The 21,907-nt window shown below is 38.9% G+C and overlaps 3 protein-coding genes across 12 annotated transcripts in view; 1 reads left to right on the forward strand and 2 right to left on the reverse strand.

Annotated features, from left to right (window-relative positions):
• The window catches only part of SENP7 (SUMO specific peptidase 7), a 40,032-nt gene extending 23,988 nt beyond the window's left edge, over positions 1–16,044 (reverse strand). For 2 of the 10 annotated variants that reach the window (XM_072361150.1, XM_072361158.1), the window contains exons 1-6: positions 15,877–16,044; positions 14,877–14,923; positions 12,412–12,516; positions 10,054–10,148; positions 1,948–2,145; positions 206–403 (exon numbers count right to left, since the gene is read on the reverse strand). In XM_072361150.1, coding sequence (XP_072217251.1) covers positions 206–403; positions 1,948–2,145; positions 10,054–10,148; positions 12,412–12,516; positions 14,877–14,912 — 632 coding nt within the window. In that variant the 5' untranslated portion in view covers positions 14,913–14,923; positions 15,877–16,044. The remainder of the gene's footprint in view (positions 1–205; positions 404–1,947; positions 2,146–10,053; positions 10,149–12,411; positions 12,517–14,876; positions 14,924–15,876) is intronic. The other 8 variants (XM_072361204.1, XM_072361192.1, XM_072361166.1 and 5 more) reach the window with 7 other exon arrangements.
• A 1,433-nt stretch (positions 16,045–17,477) lies between these two features.
• On the forward strand, positions 17,478–19,453 carry LOC140247356 (putative protein ARB2BP). Its single transcript, XM_072326973.1, has 2 exons — positions 17,478–17,563; positions 18,395–19,453. The coding sequence occupies exons 1-2, from the start codon at positions 17,537–17,539 to the stop codon at positions 19,451–19,453; spliced, it is 1,086 nt and encodes a 361-aa protein (XP_072183074.1). The 5' UTR covers positions 17,478–17,536.
• Positions 19,454–19,544: 91 nt separating this feature from the next.
• TXNL4B (thioredoxin like 4B) lies at positions 19,545–21,684 on the reverse strand. Its single transcript, XM_072326986.1, has 3 exons — positions 21,544–21,684; positions 21,023–21,174; positions 19,545–20,590 (listed from the first exon to the last, which is right to left on the reverse strand). The coding sequence occupies exons 1-3, from the start codon at positions 21,673–21,675 to the stop codon at positions 20,425–20,427; spliced, it is 450 nt and encodes a 149-aa protein (XP_072183087.1). The 5' UTR covers positions 21,676–21,684; the 3' UTR covers positions 19,545–20,424.
• Positions 21,685–21,907: the final 223 nt, after the last annotated feature.

The raw sequence follows: 21,907 nt of genomic DNA on the forward strand, positions 1-21,907 counted from the left end.
AAAACTAGTCCATTAATAACAGGTACAGCACAAATCAGAATAAATGCAATGTTAAAATGGTTTGTTGGAGACATTAGTTTTCATTCAAGAACACTGAAATGCTTCAAGGCAGGAATATAATAAAAATTGTTTTAGGACAATTCTTCTCCATTGTGAAGCTGTATCATTTCAGGAAGACTGAAAAAATCAGCATGGAGTAACATACCTTTCAGACAGAAAAGAACTTTCATGAGGAGAACTTAATATTTGACATGTCTGTGCGCTGGCAACAGATGATGAAGCTAGTTGACCCAATTGTAATTTCTCAGCATCAGATAAATTAGAATCAATTAATATGTGACTGTCCACGTATTTCCTTCCAATTCTCGTCCTCAGGACATTCGTCAAGATAACTTGAGGTTGCCTGCCATATATATAACAGTAAATCATAAATACTGCACTGAGATCTAGAGAAATAAGTTTCACGTTGAATTCATGCATCCTAGAAGCTGCACAATGCCCCATATCAGCAACATCATTACTCTTTCTCAATATTATGTCAGTTAGAGACATAAAACAAAATCCCATTATGGAACTTAAAATCCAAGGTAAGTAGATAAATACAAAACATACAGGTAAGAATCTATACAGTGAAAGGTCAGTGAGATAATTTCAACGTAACCAGATACAATTCACACTACATTGCCCCTAATACATCATTAAAGTAAAATAAAGTTTAATAACTCATGTCTATCTCTAAGTAGCAATAGCTGTTTACATTTCTCTCAACTCTGGAGCAAGCAATCTTGATTTTCCTATGAACAAGAAGCCTCCAGTAAAACAGACTGAACTCTCTGAAGCAATTAGTTAATAGGTAAAAAGTAGCACATACACAAGAAGTTAGCATTAGATTTTGTTCCCTTCCTCAACTTCCAGGTGACACTGTACAACACAGCAAAAGCAAGGCTCAGGAAAATGAAAAATATCTTGAAGTGTTAGAAGAGACAATCACAAATACAAGCTAACTAAAAAATATGAATATGCAACTATCCACTCAACCACAAACATATAGCAGCAACACGTTATTGTTCTATAGCCTTTTTATTCCCTTTTTATTTGTCAAACTGGGATTTAATTTCTACCAGCTCCATTCTGTTATTTAGGATTATGATGTATTGTCATGGTATTTTTTGGGTATCTACTGAGTAAATCTGTTGTTTTCACAAAGCACACTCCAGTATAGAATCCATAGATGGGAGTGCTCAGATCTCTTCCTTCACTGAGATGTAAACCTAATTTTAATCAGGAGGCTATACTAAAAACAAGGTGTTGCAGAGGCCTACAGGTGATATGCAACGATTTATTATTATAAATATGATATAATGGAAGTCTGATGCAAAAGAATATCACAGTTTGGATGCAAACTCCAATAAAGGAAGTTCCTAAACATAAGAAGCTCAGAGAGAAACATCAGTGAAGCACATTAACTTTAGCAATGTATTTTCCTAGATATCTGCAACTAAAAGAAACTGGACTTGATACGCCTCTCTTCTGATTTTTATGCATGTTTTCATGATTTCATGAGTAGTCTGAAACAGTGACAATACATTTGCAACCTTGCCTGATAAACGGTCATTAAATGCAAGTGTGTTCGTTCTTCTTTTCACAATAAGTAAAAAAAACTTCTTTTTGAGATTCTAATGACTGAAACAGAATGAACTGATCTTGACAGTAGAGGATCACTGACAAGCCATCTGATCAGAAATCTCATTACAGTGAACCTGGCACCATCTCTCCCAAAGATCATCAAAAGTAAGTAGATGCAATGGAATTCAATCAAGTCAAATAAAATAAGACTTTGAATAAAAATGAACAAGACAGCTGTGATACGATATAGGATACTTTCTCGTGAAAAACAACTGCAAGGAAAATTATTTTGTTTAGTGATGTAAGGCAAAGACAACATACCTTTTAGACAGAAAAGGGCTGTGGAGAGCAGGGTTTAAAATTTGCCATATCTTTAGGCTGGCAACAGATGATGAGGGTGGTTGATTTGACTGCAGCTTGGCAGCATCAGAAAAATTAGCATCAGTTTTAGGTTGTGCTTGTGTGTATTTTCTTCCTATTTTCGTCCTCAGGACATTCGTCAAGATAACTTTGGGTTGCCTGCCATGCATATAATAATAAATTAATAATAGGGTGTTGAGAGCTTATTAAGTCACACAAATGCAAAAAAGCTTTTCCATGAGTTTCCTGTCTCTGCATCATATCTTTTATCTTCAATAGTATTGACATCATTTTCTCATCAATTTACAAAGCAATTCTCTCTGTAGGAAGGGAATCATAACTGCATCTCTTATCAGCACATCCTTCCAGGGTTTCTTCTTTAGTTAGTATCAGTGACTGATAGATCCATAAGTGATTCCGAAGTGGTAAACCTTCTGTGCAGGGGCAAGGAAATTGCAGTGCATATTTCTTATTGCAGAATGTCAGAAGTAGTGTCATCATGGCCTTATAAACTATTCCGAAAGTATACGCTTGAGTATTTTTAGGGTACAACATCAACTACTCATGGTGTGGCATCTTTTTTTAGAACCATAAATACTATTGGTTTCCATATCAAAATTCAGAATACAATATTGCTGTAAAATAGAATCAAATAAGATATAATTCACAGTTTTGAAGCTTCAACTGATGATGTTTCTTCAGTTTCATTACAGAAATAACATACAATTATGAACTAAGTTAACGAAAACTCCCTGTTAAGGTTTTTTAAACAAGAATTAAATCTGTATCAAGGCCAGTAACTTGAACAGTTTTCTTTAAGCTGACAAGCATTAAATATAATAGATGATTTATCAGCATTTATCCTAGATTGCTGATTACAATTTCAAACAAGTGAGAATTGGACTTGTTTTATCAGGGCTGTTCATAAGAGTGCACACACAAGCTCAGGTTATAAAAGACTACCAAGGTAAGAACTCCCTTCTCTCTTGCAGTTTCTTGCCTATTCTAAATTGCTTACCTTCTTTCATAGCCACAGAAAGTATTTTACTGTTCACATAGCTTTTACATGCTACACCAACATTTCTTCAGCAAAAGACTGCTATTCCTCAGTGGGTTAACAACTGTTGTGCTGATGATGAGCTGCATTCTCATCAACAGCACAGTTATATTGTACCAGGTGCTATAAAGATCAACTGGCATGAAAATTAAAGAAGAACAGGTATGTTTGAGTGTGTATATATATATATATATCCAACTGCTACACTGATGAAACGTGAACAGTTTTACAAAATCCTTCTATTTCACTCTTGCGTGAGTTGCTGCATGTTGAGATCTCTTCTCCCTTATTACTTGCCATGTTAATATAACACACAATCTCTCAGTGAAAAAAGAAGTCAATAAGCTTTCGATGCACAGCCTGGAAAAACCTGCATACAAACTACAAATACTGATCAATTTTATTCAGATCTCTGCACTGCTGAATGCCATAATGTAAGTACACAATGAACAGCTTTTGTCAAGAGCTCTTCCAATGGACCTCCTAAACTAGTGGTCCAATGTTTTTAATCACATACCCCATCAGTAAGAGCATTTTGAGCTTTGATGCTTATTTAACTGTGAATTACATAGATATACTATGGTACAAACACATAAGTAATAGGAATTTTAAATCGGAATAAACAAAGAAAAACTTTTTTTTTTTTAATTTATTAATGGTACCGACACTACTTCCTTCTTGCACACCAATGCATTGTCCCATATATCCCCTGTGGGGCATGCACCACACTTTGGAGACAACCGTCCTACACAACGGACATTAAACTACTGGACATTGGAATATTTAAATAGTTCCAATTTGAAGCTAAGTAATTTGAGCTCAAATGAACGCAGCTTCCTCTACTCTCTAGGCTTCCCTCAGAATTTCCCCATAGGAAGACTAAATGGTCAAAAAGTATTGTGGCTTTGGCTGAGATACAATCAATTTTATTAATTAAAGTAGATCTTATGATGCCACATCTATGATTTCTGAGGAAAGAATGTTGGTTAATGTTGGTTCTTAAACTTAGCTTGTCTCAAACAATATTAATGACTCAACCTGATGTATTTGAAAAAAAAAAACCAACAAAAAAAACAACAAAAAACAAAAACTTAAAGCACTCAGATAACAAAGAATCTGAACAAAAAAGTGTTTCATTTTATACAGGATGGCTCCTAACGACTGTAAGAAAAACAACACTGAGTTTCCAAAGCAAGAGACAAGCTCTTTGATGGCAAACAGAAGTCATATATATGTATGCTCTGGACTCATCAGAAGACTGCTCCAAACCACATGAGTGCTCTTGAGTGTTTTAGGCAGTCAGGAAAAAGCAGGTAGGCATCTACTATTTTACCAACACTTGTATATACTCTGATTAATAGGGCAAAAAAATCATTCTTTTTAAGAACCATTTGCAGAGTCTGAGCACCTACTTCAAGTATTGCAGATCTAAAAACAATTTGTTTTATACTATGAGGCTCAAAATTTTCTTTCATGCTTATGTCCTTGAGCAACTTAAGGCAACCAAGACACGTGGCTGGTCCTACTGTTCTATTTCCAAGTGAGCAAACAATATAACTAATATTCAGTTATCTCTGGAAGGGGGAAATGCTGTAGTTTCCCCAGACTATGGGAAGTTTAATAATGCTAGTGTCTAACAGGATAGAGCCCAATCATAACAGCCTAGCAAAGCAAACCTGCAAAGTAGTCCAGCAAAGGAAGCAGGAGACATTTCCTATGGAAATCTATACCAAATCAGAAGTTACAGCTCTTTTTTCTGGGCTTCTCAGATGCTCTGAGATCAGACCTATACATTACTTCATTTTTTTTTCTTTGTTCCACAACAGTAAGGTATCCTAAAAATAATGGTTATATAAGGAAATGAGAAATATCTATGTTTAAGAAAGCTGAGAAAATAATTCTGGTGTCCCAGAAGAGGATAAGCAATAGAAAACTAAGTCGGATAGTTCCTTTATTCCTCCAAGAGGACTTGAAACTACAAATGAAACCCTGAATTACCTGAACAGCATCTTTCCTTCAAATACAATACAGAAACAGTCAGCAAGGCCTCAGCAATCAGAACACCTGATTCTAAAATCATTTATCCAATCTAAAAAATAAAAAGCATTTTTCAATTATTACTGTAGAGCTCCATGAAACAATATAAACGTTACTCTATGGAACATTCCTCTATTCTCCTGACTACAATCATGACAACAGAGTATTTTTACAGACCTAAACTTTTCTCACTGTAAAAATGACAGGATTTGTGTCTGTTGATCACAACATACCCTAATGATTCTTTCCTAAATTTATCCCGAATCATCAAGATGATTAGTCCATACATAAAGGTAAAAGATAAAGATAACTGAAAAGGTTCCAGCTCTCAGGAACTTGGACATCTTGGAAACTTAGATCTGAAATCATTCGCTCACAGTCTTATCCAACCGACTCTTAGCAATTTGATTCAGTGATTGTTATTAGGTATATAGTTAGTAATTTTCACTGTTTCTTTCATTTAATGGGCCTTAACATTTAATTAAAAATAAATAAATAAAAGTATCTTCATAAAGAGTGTCAGGCTAAAGCATCACTTATCTTGCACCAGTTTTTGACTACAGACAATGTGACTTATCTTCAGAGTTGTACAGTGCTTAACACTTTCAATGGCTTACCTTTCTAAAGGGAAAATAGCATCTGGTCATATTTCTTGAAAAATCAAGTCATTAAGATTGAGCATAAAACAGATAAAAGAAGAACATCTGCACTTAAGCCAGCTTGCATCTCTGTATAGGAGAATTAGGACAGATTCATAAAATACCTGCTAAGCTGTCCACAAAATAATGCAAGCAAGCTATGCAAAAGAAATTGCAAAGGAAAAAATGATGTGAAGCAGAAAAAAAGCAAGCAAAATATGTACCTAAGCCATGTTCCACTGGCAGACACAGAAAGGAACATGTACAACATAAGACTGGAGGCATCTTGTGAAGGAAAACCAAAACAGTATATTTTTGTTTCTAATGCAAACACCTATCCTAACCCCTCTAGTCTACTTCAACAAAACAAAAACAAAAAAAACAAACAACATTAAAAAGACAATGAAAAAGAAAAAGGCAATATGAAGAATGCTGCTAGTTGCTCCCCTTAAGTCCTAAATCATTCCACAGGCAAAGAAAAAGGCCCCACAACATCATCCTACCTTACAAAGCACAGGATCAAAAGCTATTAATTATTTCTATCAACTGAGAGAAAATGTCTGACTTCTACTGCACTAAGGAATTGGAGCTCCCAGAACCAGCTCCTATCTCAATGATTTTATATATATATATATATATATATATATATATATATATATATATATATATATATATATATATATATATATATGATTACATATATATATACATAATTAGTATATACCACTGGTTCTGGTTTGTTCAAATTTGTATTAGAGAGAGATCAAAATCAGATCTGGAAGTTACTGACTTCTTTTTTGAATAAATTAATGACAATTGCCTAGATAATTATTTTCACTGCCTACATTCTTCTACTCATAAGCCCAAATTTTATACAAACAAGTATTTTAATGGTGGCGAGCCACATGCCATGTGAAGGTCCCCTTTCAAGTCCCATAATAGCTGAGTTTACAGAACAAAGCCACTTGACAATCTTGCTGTGTATTCATCCGTCTGAGCTTCTGCAGTCTGTACACAGCCCACACGGTCCTTCACCCTTAAAGAGCCTCAAAGAATAAATCAAATATCAACAATTAATGGGAAATTCATTGCCACATTCAATAACCATATTTACTCAAAGAAAAGAACTTCTCTGTGTTGTCATCATCCTCCTACTTCAAGGCCTTGACATTTCATCATTCCATTACAAGTCAGTGTTTTAACAGCAAAAGTGAACGTTGCTTTGCTGGACCTGAGAGTCACAACCACTTGGATGTTTACATTAGGGCAAGGGGGAAACAGTATGTAAATGACTGTAGTATTTGATTCAGCTGTGATATATATTACAATTAATGTTTAAAATACCAAGGTGGAAGAGTCATAACTTTCTACTTAGTCATCTGTTGTTAGGTTATTTTTGTTTTTATTTTCCTCTTGGACAACCCAAGAGTAACACAGCTGAGACAAGTGGATGCTGCCAAGCTCTATTTCCAGGCAGTGATGACCTACAAAGCAGGTCATTCCCTTCCTCAAAAGAAAAACAAAAAACAAAAGGGGTATGCAAAACTTTAATAGAACAGTTACATAAATATGATTACTATCTTTCTGCAAAGACGCTAATGAATTGGACTGTTTGTATCTAGTGACAGTCCTAATCTGTTTTAGCACAATCACAGCAGCATGTAAGAGACCGCCCACATATGAGAAGGACTAGTGCACTAACCTCCCCTCAAGCCCTGTCCAGGTAACACAAACAAATCACCTGAGAGCAGCTTTTCACAAAGTCGAGAGCTGTGGTGTTCAAATGTAGGAAATGATGGTTTACAACACAGCTTCCTACCCTCATGGCCCTTTCTCACAGTAGGAAGGATAGAAGCATCAAGCTACCGAATTTTGCAATTCAGAATTTTAGTTAGGCCGTGAGCAATTGTGAGTTTGTGCTAATGCACTCAGCTTGTCCTTTCTGACTAAAATTAGAGAGTCAATAACAATGCTCAAGTAATACTTTAGAGGAAATACAACTCCTTAAATATTTAATATTAGCTCCCATCAATGAAGATTATACTTTATAAAAAAAATAAAAAAATCAATAAGGAGCTAAGAGTTTGTTATTAAGTCTTATTTCTTCTCAAAACAAATTAGAGTCCTCATTAGGAAGAAGGAAGAGATAAACTTTTGCATTATAAAGATTCTTAGCATACCTGACCCTCACTTCCAGGGGAGGTCATGGAGCAGATATCGCATCGAGTGCAATCACACAGTATGTGCTGGACAACTAGGATACCAGGCCTAACCAGAACAGATTGATGAAAGGCAGGTCCTGCTCAACCAATCTCATTCCCTTTTATGACCAGTTGACTTGTCTAGTGGATGAGGGAAAAGCTACAGATGGAAAGGCTGGTTCTGTTTAATATCTTTATTGATGATGTAGGTGAAGGGACTGAGCACACCCCCACCAAGTTTGCATATTACACCAAGTAGAAAGGAAGTACTGATCTGCCTGTAAGGAGGCCATACAGAACAAAATGGAAAGACTAATGTCACTCATATGAGCTCCAACAAGACCAAATGAACAGGTCCTACACTTTGGTCACAACATCCCCCATTCAACACTACAGGACTGGGGCAGGAGAGTGGCTAGAAAGCTACATAGAAGTATCAGAGGGTATGTACAGGAGCTGTTAGGTTATGGTCTGAACCAATTATTGGGCACCTGGTGAAGGGGCATGGCCAGCTCTACAACCAGAAGTGGGGGGGAGGACCCCTGGTCCACCCCTCCTTAACCCCATTTAAGGGCTGGCAGCCAAAAGCCATCTTTACTTGGGGATTGCCTCCTACTTGGAGATTGCCTTCTCTGAGAGTTTCCAGTGAGCCCATATCCTTGGAAAAGGCTGAACTATTTCTTCTTTATTACTGGATTGTGACCACAATTTCTTGGGTGATCTGAAACTGGTTAAAGACAACTGTACCTGCTGCCCCCTATCCTTACAGGGTATTAGTTGACAACCAGCTGAACATGATCCAGCAGAGTGACCAAATGGCCAAGAAGGTCAAGGGCATCCCAGCTCACATCAGAAATACTGTAGCCAGCAGGACTAGGGAGGGTACACAGCACTGGTGAGGCTGCAGCTCAGGTACTGTGACCAGTTTTGGGCACCCCACTATGAAAAGACATTGAAGCCCTGGAACACATCCAGAGAAGTGCAAAGCAGGTGAAAGATCAGGATCAAAACTCTTACAGGGAGTGGCTAAGAGAAGTGGGATTGCTTAGTATGGAGAAAAGGAGGCTCTGAGGAGACATTATCACTCTCAACAACTACCTGGAAAGGAGGTTGTGGTAAGGTGGGGGTAAGCCTCTTCTCCCATGTAACAGCAATAGGACTAGAAGGAATGGCCTCAGTTCAGGTTGGATATTTGTAACAGATCACAGATGTCACTAAGCATTCTCATAACCTGTAAACTTTGTTTCTAGCAGCCTCTACTGACAATAAACCATCATTGATCAATTTCTAGTCAGAAAAATGAGGCAGAGAATGAGGATTACTTGCTACTACTTGCATGATCTGTGGAATCGTGGTTGCTTCATGACCATGAATAGAGTTAATTTTACCATGAAGTCAATATATTTCCTAGCTTGTGCCAGTGAATATAAGCCTACATTTTCATTTGACTACATTAGAAATAAAGTTTTAAACTTTCTTGGGTAAACTTATCTAGCTGATAGCTTCACAGAAGTAAGGTTTAAATAATCTGCCACAATCTCAAAGAAATCAACACATTTTCTTTTGGCAAACAGAGCATTAAGAAGCAGCACATTCAACAGTTCTTTACTCATTTGGGTGCCTTGAACACAACAGAGGTGAGACGCCTCTAATTTTGGTTGGGATTTTTTGTTGTTTTGTTTTTAAGAACAGCCTTCTCCTACTTATCATTTTACCTGTTTGTTTGTTTTAACATTTGAAGTCTCCTTAACAAATATGGGCTGCAGAGCAGAGTGACATACAAAAGACAGTCTGGAAGCCTAAAGGAACTAAAACACCTAGGGCTAAAATGATAATTTACAAAGACTAACAAACATCTTTCAAGATCCCATGCGGTAATTTCTCTAGTCAGCATTGCATTTTCATTCTGATTTTGCAGCCTTGTATTTAAGCAGACAAAAAAAAAAAAAGCATGGTTGTTTCATAATTCATTGTCAATAAATCACTGAAACATGAGCATCTAAAGATGGGTCAAAACCTTGAAAACTATTTCAAAGGACCCAATTAACTGAAGACCAAAGATATCCATATTCAATAAAGGTTATTAATTTCAGAACATACAGACAGAATAATTCATTTTGAGATAACTTCGTACCCAATTGATTCTTCATCATTAGAGCTGCATCTATCACAGTCCCTTTGCCTTCTTCCTTTTGGAGAAGTCTCCCTGTTGCTGGCACTTAATCGCCACTGAAATAAAACAAACAATAGTGGAACACTGCAACACATTTAAGTGTCATATTGGACATTACATAAGGAAAATGGAACAAGGCCAGGCATTGAAACAGTGCAATTGATCAGACAGAGCAGAGATACAAAGAATATGAACAATAATTTTGTAACGTGGATTTGTCTATAATAAAGCATTTGTGTACTACTGGGCTTACCAGGAACTTGCTTCATTTTTCCTCCAAAACAGTACAAGACAATTTAATTACTTTTGTATTTAAGGTAGCACTGTCCCCAGTGAAAACTAAAATGTTAGGTCTGTTCCAGATAACCACAGTAATGTTAGATATCTTCTTATTTAACTCCATGAATTTAACCAAGCAACATTCCATTCAAAAAATGCACAATTCTGAGAAGCAACAGGAAACTGAAGGCTTCACACTGGCACAGTACAGCAAAACTCACAAAACCAGTAATTCTTTTTTCCCTTCCAGTTCTCTTACCTTACAAAATGTAGTTGCATTTCCAAATTAAAGAAACAAAAACCCCACGAAAACATACAACTGTTTCTGCAATTCCAGAAATCCATCTCCTGCCGCTACTTTCTACTCCCTCCTCACATCAAAACCAAACTGAGGTTGGAAAACGATACCGGTCAGTCTGAAACCACATAAAGGTATCTACAACGCTGTGTAAGTGTGCTGTGAAAGGGCATCTGAAAGATTCATGTCCACACCTTAAAAATTTTCTCTTTTGCAAGAGAGTATGAAGACTAGGCAGTGTTTTAAAAGTCCTCAACTGCATTTCCTGCAACTGCATGGAAAAAATCTGTCATATATACAAAGGTAAGAAAAACAATAAATGGAAAGCAAGACAATATTCAGGAAGTAAGAAGTGATTCTTCAATACATCTAGTCCAATCAATGCTTTTATGGAGGCAGAGAGAAAGACAGTTCTACTACACGTTACCTCGCTCAGCAAAAGAGGCTGCTGCTTGTGACTTAAGGTTACATTGCCTCCTGCTTCAAAGCAGGAATTCAACTGGATGTTCTGCTCACTTTACTAGTAAAGAACATAAAACAGCAAGTCTATATTGCAGAACAATCAAACATCCAGATCTACCATAAGAAATGGGTCACACTGTCAGCACTCTTGCAAGTCAAAAGAATTTCCCTTACTAGCCTTCTCTGCAGGGGAGCCTGTTTGACTAGTCCTATGGTTCTGAATGCAACAAAACTGGCAAAAACTTCAAGCTGCATTGAAGCAGTCAAAAGTGACAAAATGCATTACCAAGACTTGGCATTTTAAAAACATTTAGCATACAAATCTGCTTGAAATTCCCTAAATATTTATTTCTATACATGACTGAGATGTTCTTAAACAGCATTAGCATAAATAATCATATGTAATCTTTTAACCTTAATATTAAAATGAGTTTTCTATTATTATTAGTTATTCTACAAAATCATGCTCTTTTTCACCTATTCTTAAGAGTTTCAGCTCTTAGATACAAAATAACAACCAAAATTCAACAAAAAAATTACTTCCATAGTATAGTGAGAACAATTTGGATAAGCAACCTGAATATTACCTACAGGTCTAGGAATCAAAAAACAATGAACTACAGAAAAACTGCACGTAAACACACTTGCCTTCACATTCTTCAGTTAAAAGTTAATTTTAGTACCTGAGATTACTATGGAAAACTGTCAAACTATGTCTGATAACCAGCTCTGCTTTTTAATGACACAGCCTGGTGTACAGTGACAATAATGAAAAGACAGTAGTTGTAAATACCCAAGAGGTTATTTACAGGAAAAACTCACCCATATGGAAGTCTTCGGTCTGCTGGGAACTGCTGAGGCAATCTCCACCAAGAAGCAATCTCCAAGAGATGCTGCCTTAGTGGTGGCCAGCCCTTAAATGAGGTCTAGAAGAGAAGGAGTCAAGCTCCACTCCTTCCGGGAGCACAGCTCAATTACTCTCACCTGTGCTCCCACAGCTGACCCAACACTTGCCTCAGCTGATTAATCTGAGGTTCAGTCTGTGATTAACAATTTCCCATACAGCCTGGTGATACAGCACAGATTTCCCTTACCATAGCTCTAATACTTGCAGACACATTTCAGATCTACACACTTGACCTTCCCAGGAAATGTGAGTCAGGTACTGATCAAATAGGTACAAGGCAGCACTTGGTACTTAAAAAAGAAAAGGTAAAACAAACCAAAAAAAACCATAGAACTCTCCTATGCACTTTACACTGCAGAGAACTTCTCTTTACCTCTCTTAGAGGGTAGTCCCAATGCTGAGAGCCTGGGAGCCTTGCCAAAGGGGACTGAACTTGAACATCCTCTGACTTGTTTGGTTTCTTCTTAGGAATACGAAACTGAAAATAGAGGATGTTACACACATGATGAAACTAAATTACCCACTGGTGCTAGGAGCTCACATACTGCCAGATACAAAGTTTTTATAATCACCAGGTAAAATAGCAAAGTTGCAAACATAGCACTGACCGGTTACTTAGAAGTATTCTCATTGATGTTTCATCATAAATTGCTGTCACCTATCAGGAGCTGGTTTTAACAGATGAACACCAAGAAAAAAAAAACTAATCTTATTTCATTCATTTCACAACAACCTCAAATATGTGTCCAAAAGGTAAGAACAAAACCAACCTACTATTAGTCCATATTCTTGGTTCTCTCTAACTTTCTAACACTCTACTTTAATCTTCAAAAACAAAACAGCTGAATTATGCTGTTTGCTCTCAAAAAATGAAGAAGAACATTTATCATAGTACTAGTGTTTTAATATGATTATTTAGCAATAGCATACTCTAATGTCCACAAAATAGTATAACCTGTTGTCATTACCAACCTCATCAAAATTAAGTATTGAAAATAAAGAATCGTACAGTTTTTTGAGTTGGAAAGGACCTTTAAAGGTCATCTAGTCCAACAGCCCTGCAATGAGCAGGGACATCTACAGTTAGATCAGGTTGCTTATAGCCCTTCCATCCTGACGTTGAATATCTCCAGGGATGGGGCATTCACTGCTTCTCTGGGCTGTTAGTAATTCTTAGCAATTTGCCAGTACGAGAAATAATAATAAGAGTGAAAATCTAGACATTTATCCAGGCATCTTGATGTGAAAATCATAAGCTGCAAATAGGACTAGATTCAAACACAGTAGGTTTGTATAATGTAGTACTGGTATCTTTCAGTTAATGAATTACATAAGCTCAAGAAAAAAGGTAAAAGTTACTCCACATGACAGCTACTGTAAAGCATGTTGTGAACTTTATTTGCAAACTGCCTGATATCCTACTTTGCAAGATAAAATCATAAGTCAGTATTCTAGAAAAGTGTGAGGCCAACAACTTAATTAACATAGAAGCTTCATTCATTAGCTCTGTATGCAGTCCTTCAGATCATAACTGAAGCATACTGTGCCGCCAATAAGAATCCTTCCATTTTTCAACTTAAATCACTATTACTCTTATTTTTCCTCTATCCTTCCTTTAATTATTGCTATTTTTTTTTTAAGTGAATCACCAGGTCTGAATTTCTATACAGTACCTCAAGCTTCTTTTGATGTTTCAACAGTAGTGCCAACTACAATACCAGATGCTTCGAGTCATAAAGGTCAAATATTAGGCACAGGCAATGCTTCTACTAAAACTAATTATTATTATTAAAAACACCTGCAAGAAGAGGTATTTTGTTGTCTGGATAAATGACTTATACATTTTAATTAATCAGGATGTTTTCTTCAAACCCATACATTAACAGTGAGCAATCAATTTCTCTCTTTAAAACACTCAGAAACCAGCAGGTAAGAAGCGGGCTATAAGATTCCTGACAGCACAGAATTGTGTAAAGTTTAAATATGTGTTTTGTGTTACAGAGCTTCAGACAACTTCTGTAATAACGTAACATTGAGAACAGATAAGGTCAGACTCAGAGAACAGAAACAGACGATCAGACAGAGGGACAAAAAGCATAAGATACATTCATCAGCAAGATTTCCACCTCAGTGCACCATATCCTCAATACGTTTGTACTCATTAAGATGTTGGTTAGCAATAGCTGCAATTAACATACAGGACAAACACGAAGTGCAATGTATGCAAGCTGCATCAGCTTTCCCTTCACAGAAAGTAGATGAATCAACCCATATATGCGCTTCGTAGATTCCTCATCTAAATCAGTAGTATTTACCTGGAAGTTCACACTTGTAGAAGCAAAAGTCAGAGAATGCATACAAACAATGTGCTGGAAACATCTTATTCCTGAAACACCAGACAGCCCTTACCTGGATCAAACCATCTACTGTGCTACAGTTTGTTTCCATTGCTCCAAACTACAGCTAACATGGATATATTAAGAAAAAAAAAAAAAAACACTACTATATGGATTCTTACACACATCTCAGTAGACAACCAAAGATTAATCAGTTATGCAGCTCATTCACTTGAGTATTAATATTTAAATGTTACTGAGATCTTAATATGGCCTTGAAATGTATTCAGTTTATGTTAAACGTTAACCCTATATTGTATTAACACGTTCAGCAGTAGCTATTGCTATTGATTGCTGCTAGCATAAGGTAGTTCTCAAGAAGGCTGTTCCAACAAAGAGAAAGCAGGACTAGTAGAGAATGACTGGTTACATAAGCACGGCCAGAATACCTCAGCATACCCACAGCCTGAAAGCTACTTGTTGTAAACTGTAAAAGACTTACACCGACATGACTTGAAGGTGATGGTCTTCCTTCCATGACTTTCTCCTCTAGAAAAGAAAGACATAACTATATACACATACACACAAAACAAGCTTAGCAATTTGTATTGCATTTATTCAGAAGGAAGTAGAATTGCAGGCAGCAAGCAAAAGCATCCCTTTTTCAGGCACAACACGAGCTCATGGATAGCCACAATGCAAGAGACATGGGCTTCAGCAGGGCCCTGTATTATCACTGTGTCTACGTGGACTTGCTAACAAAAGTTTTCACCAGAACTTGTCTTGAAGGAAAGTATTTACCCTGAAGTGCATATATAGTTATGCTGCCTGCTCGCCTGAGTGTAAGCTGGTCTTTGATTATAAAAAGAGTCACAGAAATACATTTGTAACACTGTAACAATTGTAGTAGTAAGGTAATATAATTTGGTTCAATATAACTCAATCTCAAACTGACAAACTTCTTCCTCATCGGAGGAACTGAGCTTCAGAACCTCAAGCATTCCAAGTCACTTGTTCTGTTTACAAATATTCTGTACGAGACACAGAGAGGTCGTAAGACTTTCAAACTTCACACCTAACTCAAGAAGCCTAGCTCACCCTGTAAGCCTGGGCAGCTTTGTTTCGGTCAGCAGCTTTTCAGCCTAAGTTGGAGAAGAGCGATATGTGCAGAATACATCAGAGGGCCCTGCCATCGCCTAGCCCAACGCCACACCGACAGCTCCCGGCCGGCTGGCCGCGGGGCTGAAGAACGGCCCCTCACAAAGCGCAGCAACGCTACTGCCCGGCACCGACCGCTCTGCCGTTCCCCCTCGCGGTTTCGCGATCGTTGAACGGGGGAGTGACGCAGACACCCACCCACCGGTGCTGCGGCTCACTGCCGGGTTCCGTTATTTCCCTCCAGCCCCCCCTCGCCCCTCAGCGGTTAAAGAGCTCCTGGAGCCCCGCCTGCAGGGCAGCGCCAAGCACACGCTGCCGCCCCTCCCCAGCACTAACAGCCGTACCGTCGCCGTCGTTGTTGCTGCCGGTGCTGCTGCCGCTCGCTAACGCTCCGCCACCGCCCCCTGCGCAACACCGCCGATTACTTCCGGGTAGGGGCCGCCCGAGCCGGGCGAACCGGCCCCGCCTGCTCAGCAACGGCTGCCCCTAACGCCAGCCCCGCAGGGGAACGGTCGCAGGCCTGCCCGCCCACAGCAAGGCCCCGCCTTTAGCACCGGGCTTTAGCTTTCTCCTTTAGCCCGATGGGGACCTAGAGGGGAAAGCAGGCGTGGCGTAGAGCAAGTGGAGGCCAGAGTGCGTCTGTAAATACAGCGGGGCTGAAGGAAGCTAGTGCTAAAGGAGGGGAAACTGATCGCTGAGGAAACGTTATGGAAAGCGACAGTCGTCTGGCTGTCTTTCAATAATTTCTAATCAAACGAAACGAAGTTTAAATTGCACCTCGCCGACCCCAAGTATATATTAATCCTGAAGGCGGATTAATAGCTTAAATACGTCTCAATTTGCGCTGCCCCTTCTCCAAGTATTGCATATATACTGCCAGAACTTCCTCAGACTTATATCATACCATATCATAGAATGGCCTGGGTTGAAAAGAACCACAGTGATCATCGAGTTCCAAGCCCCCTGGTATATGAAGGGTCACCAACCACCAGACCAGGCTGCCCAGAGCCACATCCAGCCTGGCCTTAAATGCCTCCAGGGATGGGGCATCCGCAGTCTCCTTGGGCAACCTGTTCCAGTGCATCAGCACCCCCTGTGTGAAAAACTCTCCTAATATCTAACCTAAACCTCTCCTGTCTCAGTTTAAAACCATTCTCCCTTGTCCTATCACTGTCCACCCTTGTAAATAGCCATATCCCCCTTCTGTTTATACACTCTCTTCAAGTACTGGAAGGCCACAATGAGGTCTCCCTGGAGCCTTCTCTTTCCCACACTAAACAAGCTCAGTTCCCTCAACATTTCCTCATAGGAGAGGCGCTCCAGTCCTCTGATCATCTTGATGGCCCTCCTCTGGACCTCCTCAAAGAGCTCCACATTTTTCCTGTGCTGGGGACCCCAGGCATGGACACAATACTCCAGGTGGGGCCTCACAAGAGCTGAGTAGAAGGGGACAATCAGCTCCCTCTCCCTGCTAGCCACCCCTTTTTGCTGAAACCTAAAAACTTCTGCAGCTGAGTAGGCTGACTCCAACTCAGCATGCAGCAGGGTAATAAGCTCAGCTGATGCAATGATTTCCAGCTGGTGGCCTTGGCAATCCTTTTATATAAAGACAAAGATCTTCTTTCTAAAGTAGCTTTAGAACTGTAAGCTTGATGTGTGGTTTTCTGAAGTAAAAACAACTCTTTTCTCTGCTTGTTAACATAATGCCTTTGTATCAAGTAGTAGGAGTCTATGCAAAGCTGGTTTTATCAGTTGTTTAGTTATATGCAAAACAGACTTAGCTTTAGCTTCTGTTTAGGTGTGAAATATAAATGTAGGATGTTAGCTTGGAACTATCTGAAATGTTTGAGATGACCTTAGCTGTTAACAAATGATATATTTCAGAGACATACCCAGGACTAATGTATGTAAAAATAATGAAACCTGAACTTATGTGGAACTTATTTTCTTTACACAGAGAAATTGCCTACAGTCCCTGAGTCAGAAAGATTTTCTTCCGTGACAATGGCAGACTTTACAGAAGTATATACGGTGAGTAATGTCTGGTCTTACTAGAATAAGCTCTATTGAGTGGCAACTCTCATACAGGGTATTATTTCTATGGCTTATACTTTAGTGATGTTTATAATGTGCTAAGTTCTGTGCAAATACTAAGCTTACAGATAAAACATCTTGAAGTCATACAATCACTAAGGTTGAAAAAGTTGTCAAGATCACCCAGTCCAGCCATCCATCTACCTCAAATATTCATCATTAAACCATGTCCCTTGGTACCTCATGTGTTTCCTAAACATCTCCAAGGATGGCAACTCAGCCACCTGCCTGGGCAGACTATTTCTTATCTTTCAACATGAGCAGAAAAAAGAAAGGGAAAGAAAGTTGTGTGTCCTTGTTGTCTTTCTTTTTCCTTCCAAAACTATTTTTTTTAGTCAAAATAGTGGTTCCCTCAGAGGGAAAATGGGCATGCTGTTCCTACCATAATTGTTGTCAACTGCTTACGTGATTAGAAAAATTATATGGTGGTCTCCGTTTTAAGCTATAGTAATTTCATGGGAAAAATGAAGTATGGACTCCCTTCTCCTTACTCCTGGATCACAACAGCTAGTTAATTCTGACATTTATTCCATAATTTCCACGTTGCAAGTGCTTTCAAAAGGTGAAGTGGAAGGGTTAGTACCAATGCACTGCTGTTGCAAATGGAATCAGGCTTTTCAAGCAGCTGGTTTACTACAGCCCACCAAAAGCAATGAATGCTCTGTGTGTAACCACTTGTAAATATTGATTACAATACAGCATGCTTTTTGTAACTGTTGTATGATTGTCTATTATTAATTACACTGACATAGTTTTCTTAACTTGCAGTGGTTACAAACAGGACATGAACTTAGCTTGAGGAAACTAGTAGAGGGTTCAGATTATGAAGAGGAATTGAAGTACGATTTTAATGTAAGAGGGGAACTGAGACATCTGGATACAAATGAACCCTTTGTTTTCAATTACTACAAAAACACCCACGAGAAGAATCATGAACGCTATCAAGTTTTGGGACATATGATTACCCAGTATGTTTATGAGCTCCTGGAAAGAGTCTGCGCTCTGCAGAAAGTTTACATTCCTTCTGATGCTACAGAGGATGAACCAAGAAGTTTCTTTTTTATGAGTGAGAAAGCACTAACAAGTTCTTCTAGCATAATTGTCCTTCTTCAGGACCATGGAGTTTTTCGTGCTGGCCAGTGGGGGCAAAAGACAATCATCAGTGAGGGCCTGTACCACGGAACACAAATACCATTCATCAAAATGGCCCTTCAAAGCCATGGGGGAGTGATTGTACTGAATCCTAATGACAATCTTGTTGATTTGAAGACTGAAAGGGAGAAGCTAAGCTTTCCTACCAGAGAAGAATCACCGACTTCTATGCATTCCTGCCAGTGGATCCCCAGGCGGTGCAGCAGTAACCCTGAGGAGCATACCATGTATGTGTGGGATCATTTCATTTCTAAAAGTGCAGCCAAGAATGTGGCTTTCATTGCCCACGGCTACGGTGGTTTGGTGTTTATTGATCTGCTCGTGCAGAGAAAATGGGAAGTGATGAATAAAGTTTTCTCTGTGGCATTCATCGATTCCATGCACAATATACAGCACCAGGCTAGAAATGATCCACAAATACAATGGTGGATACAGAAACACTGCTGTGAATGGGTATCAAACAGTAAGCCTCTAGGTAAAGCTGTGGGCTCCCTTGTCAAAGTGAATTGTCCAGTTGTCTCTGCTGGAACTGAAAATTATAGCTTAGCACCTTCCTATTGCTTGCGTTCCATCTTTAAGTACCTGAACAGCACACTGAAAGCCAAGTCCACAGCAGACTTTAGGCGTTCACCTATTGCAACCCGAAGCAGCAAAAACAAGAAAGCTGGTAAATGAAGGTATACTGACTTGGGTTTGAGAGTAATGTCTTCTTTTCATAACCATCCCTGCAGCTAAGATTCTTCACAATGGAGAGACTTGAAGTTTTAAGTTTGAAGACTCTTTGTTTTTGAGAAACACAAAAATACAAGTGAACCACGAGGAACAAAATGCCTTCTTGAAAGCTTTAGGACGTATCACTTCAGCTAGCTGTGAAATTTAAAGCTGCACAAAATAAAGATGTTAATGCATATCAACACTTGTCTGTATAATTTTTTTTTAATTAGATTTCCTGCATTGATTGCTTTGGAATTAAACTAAATGATCAACAAAGCTCTAAATTCTTAAGTGCATAAAAGGACAATTCTGGAATACACAAAGTATGCAGATTTGCAATTTTAAATCCAACAAAATCAGTGAAGCTCCACAGAGTGAGCTGCTGGGGTTATAAAATATGCTAGAAACCTACAGTTATCAGACTGATATAAGAGAATGGTGTAGCTGTTTCCTCTCAGTTGTTTTATTTTTGATTGAAGCACGGAACAGTTTAAGTGTCCATGCTAAAGGTTGGCAATTTATTCAAGGCTTTTTTAATCCAGCTTGGCTAATATGATATTTGAATAAAAGTAGTATTGACTGGACATGTAATAGAGTACCCAACTGTTTAGTTCACTTATGAAAACTGTGCTGATGCCATCATTGTGCATACAAGCAGCATGTCTGTTCTACAGCTGCTGGTCAGCATGCAACTCAAAGAACAGTCACCTACATAAATTCTAGATGTTAACAAGTAGCTTTATTTGTGAGAGAAGTACTAAGTGACAGAATGTCTGTCTTCAGAAGGAGACCAATATGATCCTTCACCATAAATGCTCAGTGTCCCATGGCATCACCAGTGGATAAAAATGTTCAGGAAAAAAACCCAACAAAAAACAAACCATATCTGGAATATCTGCCATTCCTGTAGTTCTTTAACTGAAGTCAGCCCACTAAATTCCTTGGTATAGAAGGTCGTATTTAGGAATGTTATTGGGATCAATAGGACTTCTCACAATAAGCTTTCCACGCATGGCACCACGGTAAATCACTTCAATCAGATCTATGAAGTCTTGCTTTGTTTTGAAGCTTCCTACAAATTTGGTATGATCTGGAGACCTAAAGATAAGCATAAAATAAAAGTAGTATTGTAACATTTAAACATTTAAAATAAAGACAAGAAAAGTATAATGAGATTAAGGATTTTGACTTGATGATTCTCAAAGAACCACATCAGTAATGGCATAACTAGGTCAGGACTATACTATGAGCTGATATCCAAAGTCCAAAAAGGTGTAGTGTTGTGCCTAAGGATTTAATCATACTCTCTTTGCAGAGTCTGGCGTATTTCACAGCTGGTACCTACTTATGACGTCAGTATCTTTCAAACTATTTTTTAATGTTACGTACTGCTGCCTTCTCACACAGTTAGCAATACAGATACTGTCAACAGCAACACAGTTTTCAAGCATTACCTGCTGTAGACAAGGTAACATAGAAGCCGTTAAATTACTATAAATGTAACAGACAATGTCAGGCAGGATGACGTACCCGTAATCAACTTTCATGTGCTGTCCATTGAAGAAAAATACAGTGGATGGAATATAGCTGATGTCAAAATATTGGGTGTACACGGGAACCTTGTTCACATCCACCAGGTAGATGACTGCCATCTTACTTAGGTCATGAGCTGTCTTGGCAAGCTGACAAGAATGAGGCAGACAAGGAAAAAACGGAATGAGGCAGAAGTGGAGAAAAAGGCAGCAAAGTTTATGAAGCCCATCTCCATTACATTCTCCCAGTTTAAGTGGGGTTGGAACGTCCCATTTACCTCTAGCACTTTGTACACACACACAGCATCCTACGCGCTTAAGCGTCAAACTGTTGAGGGTATGATTTCATGTTACATTTAAGTGTCGGCTGCAAACACTACCACCATCTCTATCAGGCACCCTGTCACCAAACACAACCCATGGCATTCCCCTGTGTAAAACAGGTATATCTGGAGAGCTCGTTTATATCGGGGTTTAAAAAAAAAAAAAAAAAAAAAAAAAAAAAAAAAAGCCTCTTACAATATCATCGAGCTGCAGACAGACAGCATCGTTATCTCTCCCGAACCGGAGGACCAAAACCTTCTCCGCCACGCTTTTTATGGCCTGATCCACCTCCTTCTTACAGCTTAGCTTGGGCAGCAGGAAACTCATCCTGACAGAGCGCAGGCTCCACCGACCCCCTCCCCTGACGATCACCGCAACAAAAAAGAAAGGACGACGAAATGAAACCAGCGAGCCAGCCCGCCCGCGACGGGAGCCCAGAAGCGCAGAGAGAGGCAGCCGCGGCTATCAGACCGTTCCGGAGCGGAGATGATTGCCGGAACTTCTATTAAGAGCGCTCAGAACACCGAGATCCTCCGGCGGAACCCGGGCAAGAAAGTGC

The sequence above is a fragment of the Excalfactoria chinensis genome, chromosome 1 (genome assembly GCF_039878825.1).
Source record: "Excalfactoria chinensis isolate bCotChi1 chromosome 1, bCotChi1.hap2, whole genome shotgun sequence".
Taxonomy (NCBI): domain Eukaryota; kingdom Metazoa; phylum Chordata; class Aves; order Galliformes; family Phasianidae; genus Excalfactoria; species Excalfactoria chinensis.

What these genes read in the sequence shown, in the direction of transcription:
- LOC140247356 (XM_072326973.1), top strand. Translation starts at nt 17,537, where the DNA reads ATGGCAGACTTTACAGAAGTATATACG. An exon ending in ACTTTACAGAAGTATATACG is followed by an intron (nt 17,564 to 18,394) that starts GTGAGTAATGTC and finishes CTTAACTTGCAG; the next exon opens with TGGTTACAAACAGGACATGA.
- TXNL4B (XM_072326986.1), bottom strand. Translation starts at nt 21,675, where the DNA reads ATGAGTTTCCTGCTGCCCAAGCTAAGCTGTAAGAAGGAGGTGGATCAG. An exon ending in GTCTGCAGCTCGATGATATT is followed by an intron (nt 21,175 to 21,543) that starts GTAAGAGGCTTT and finishes CATTCTTGTCAG; the next exon opens with CTTGCCAAGACAGCTCATGA. An exon ending in CACATGAAAGTTGATTACGG is followed by an intron (nt 20,591 to 21,022) that starts GTACGTCATCCT and finishes GCTTATCTTTAG; the next exon opens with GTCTCCAGATCATACCAAAT.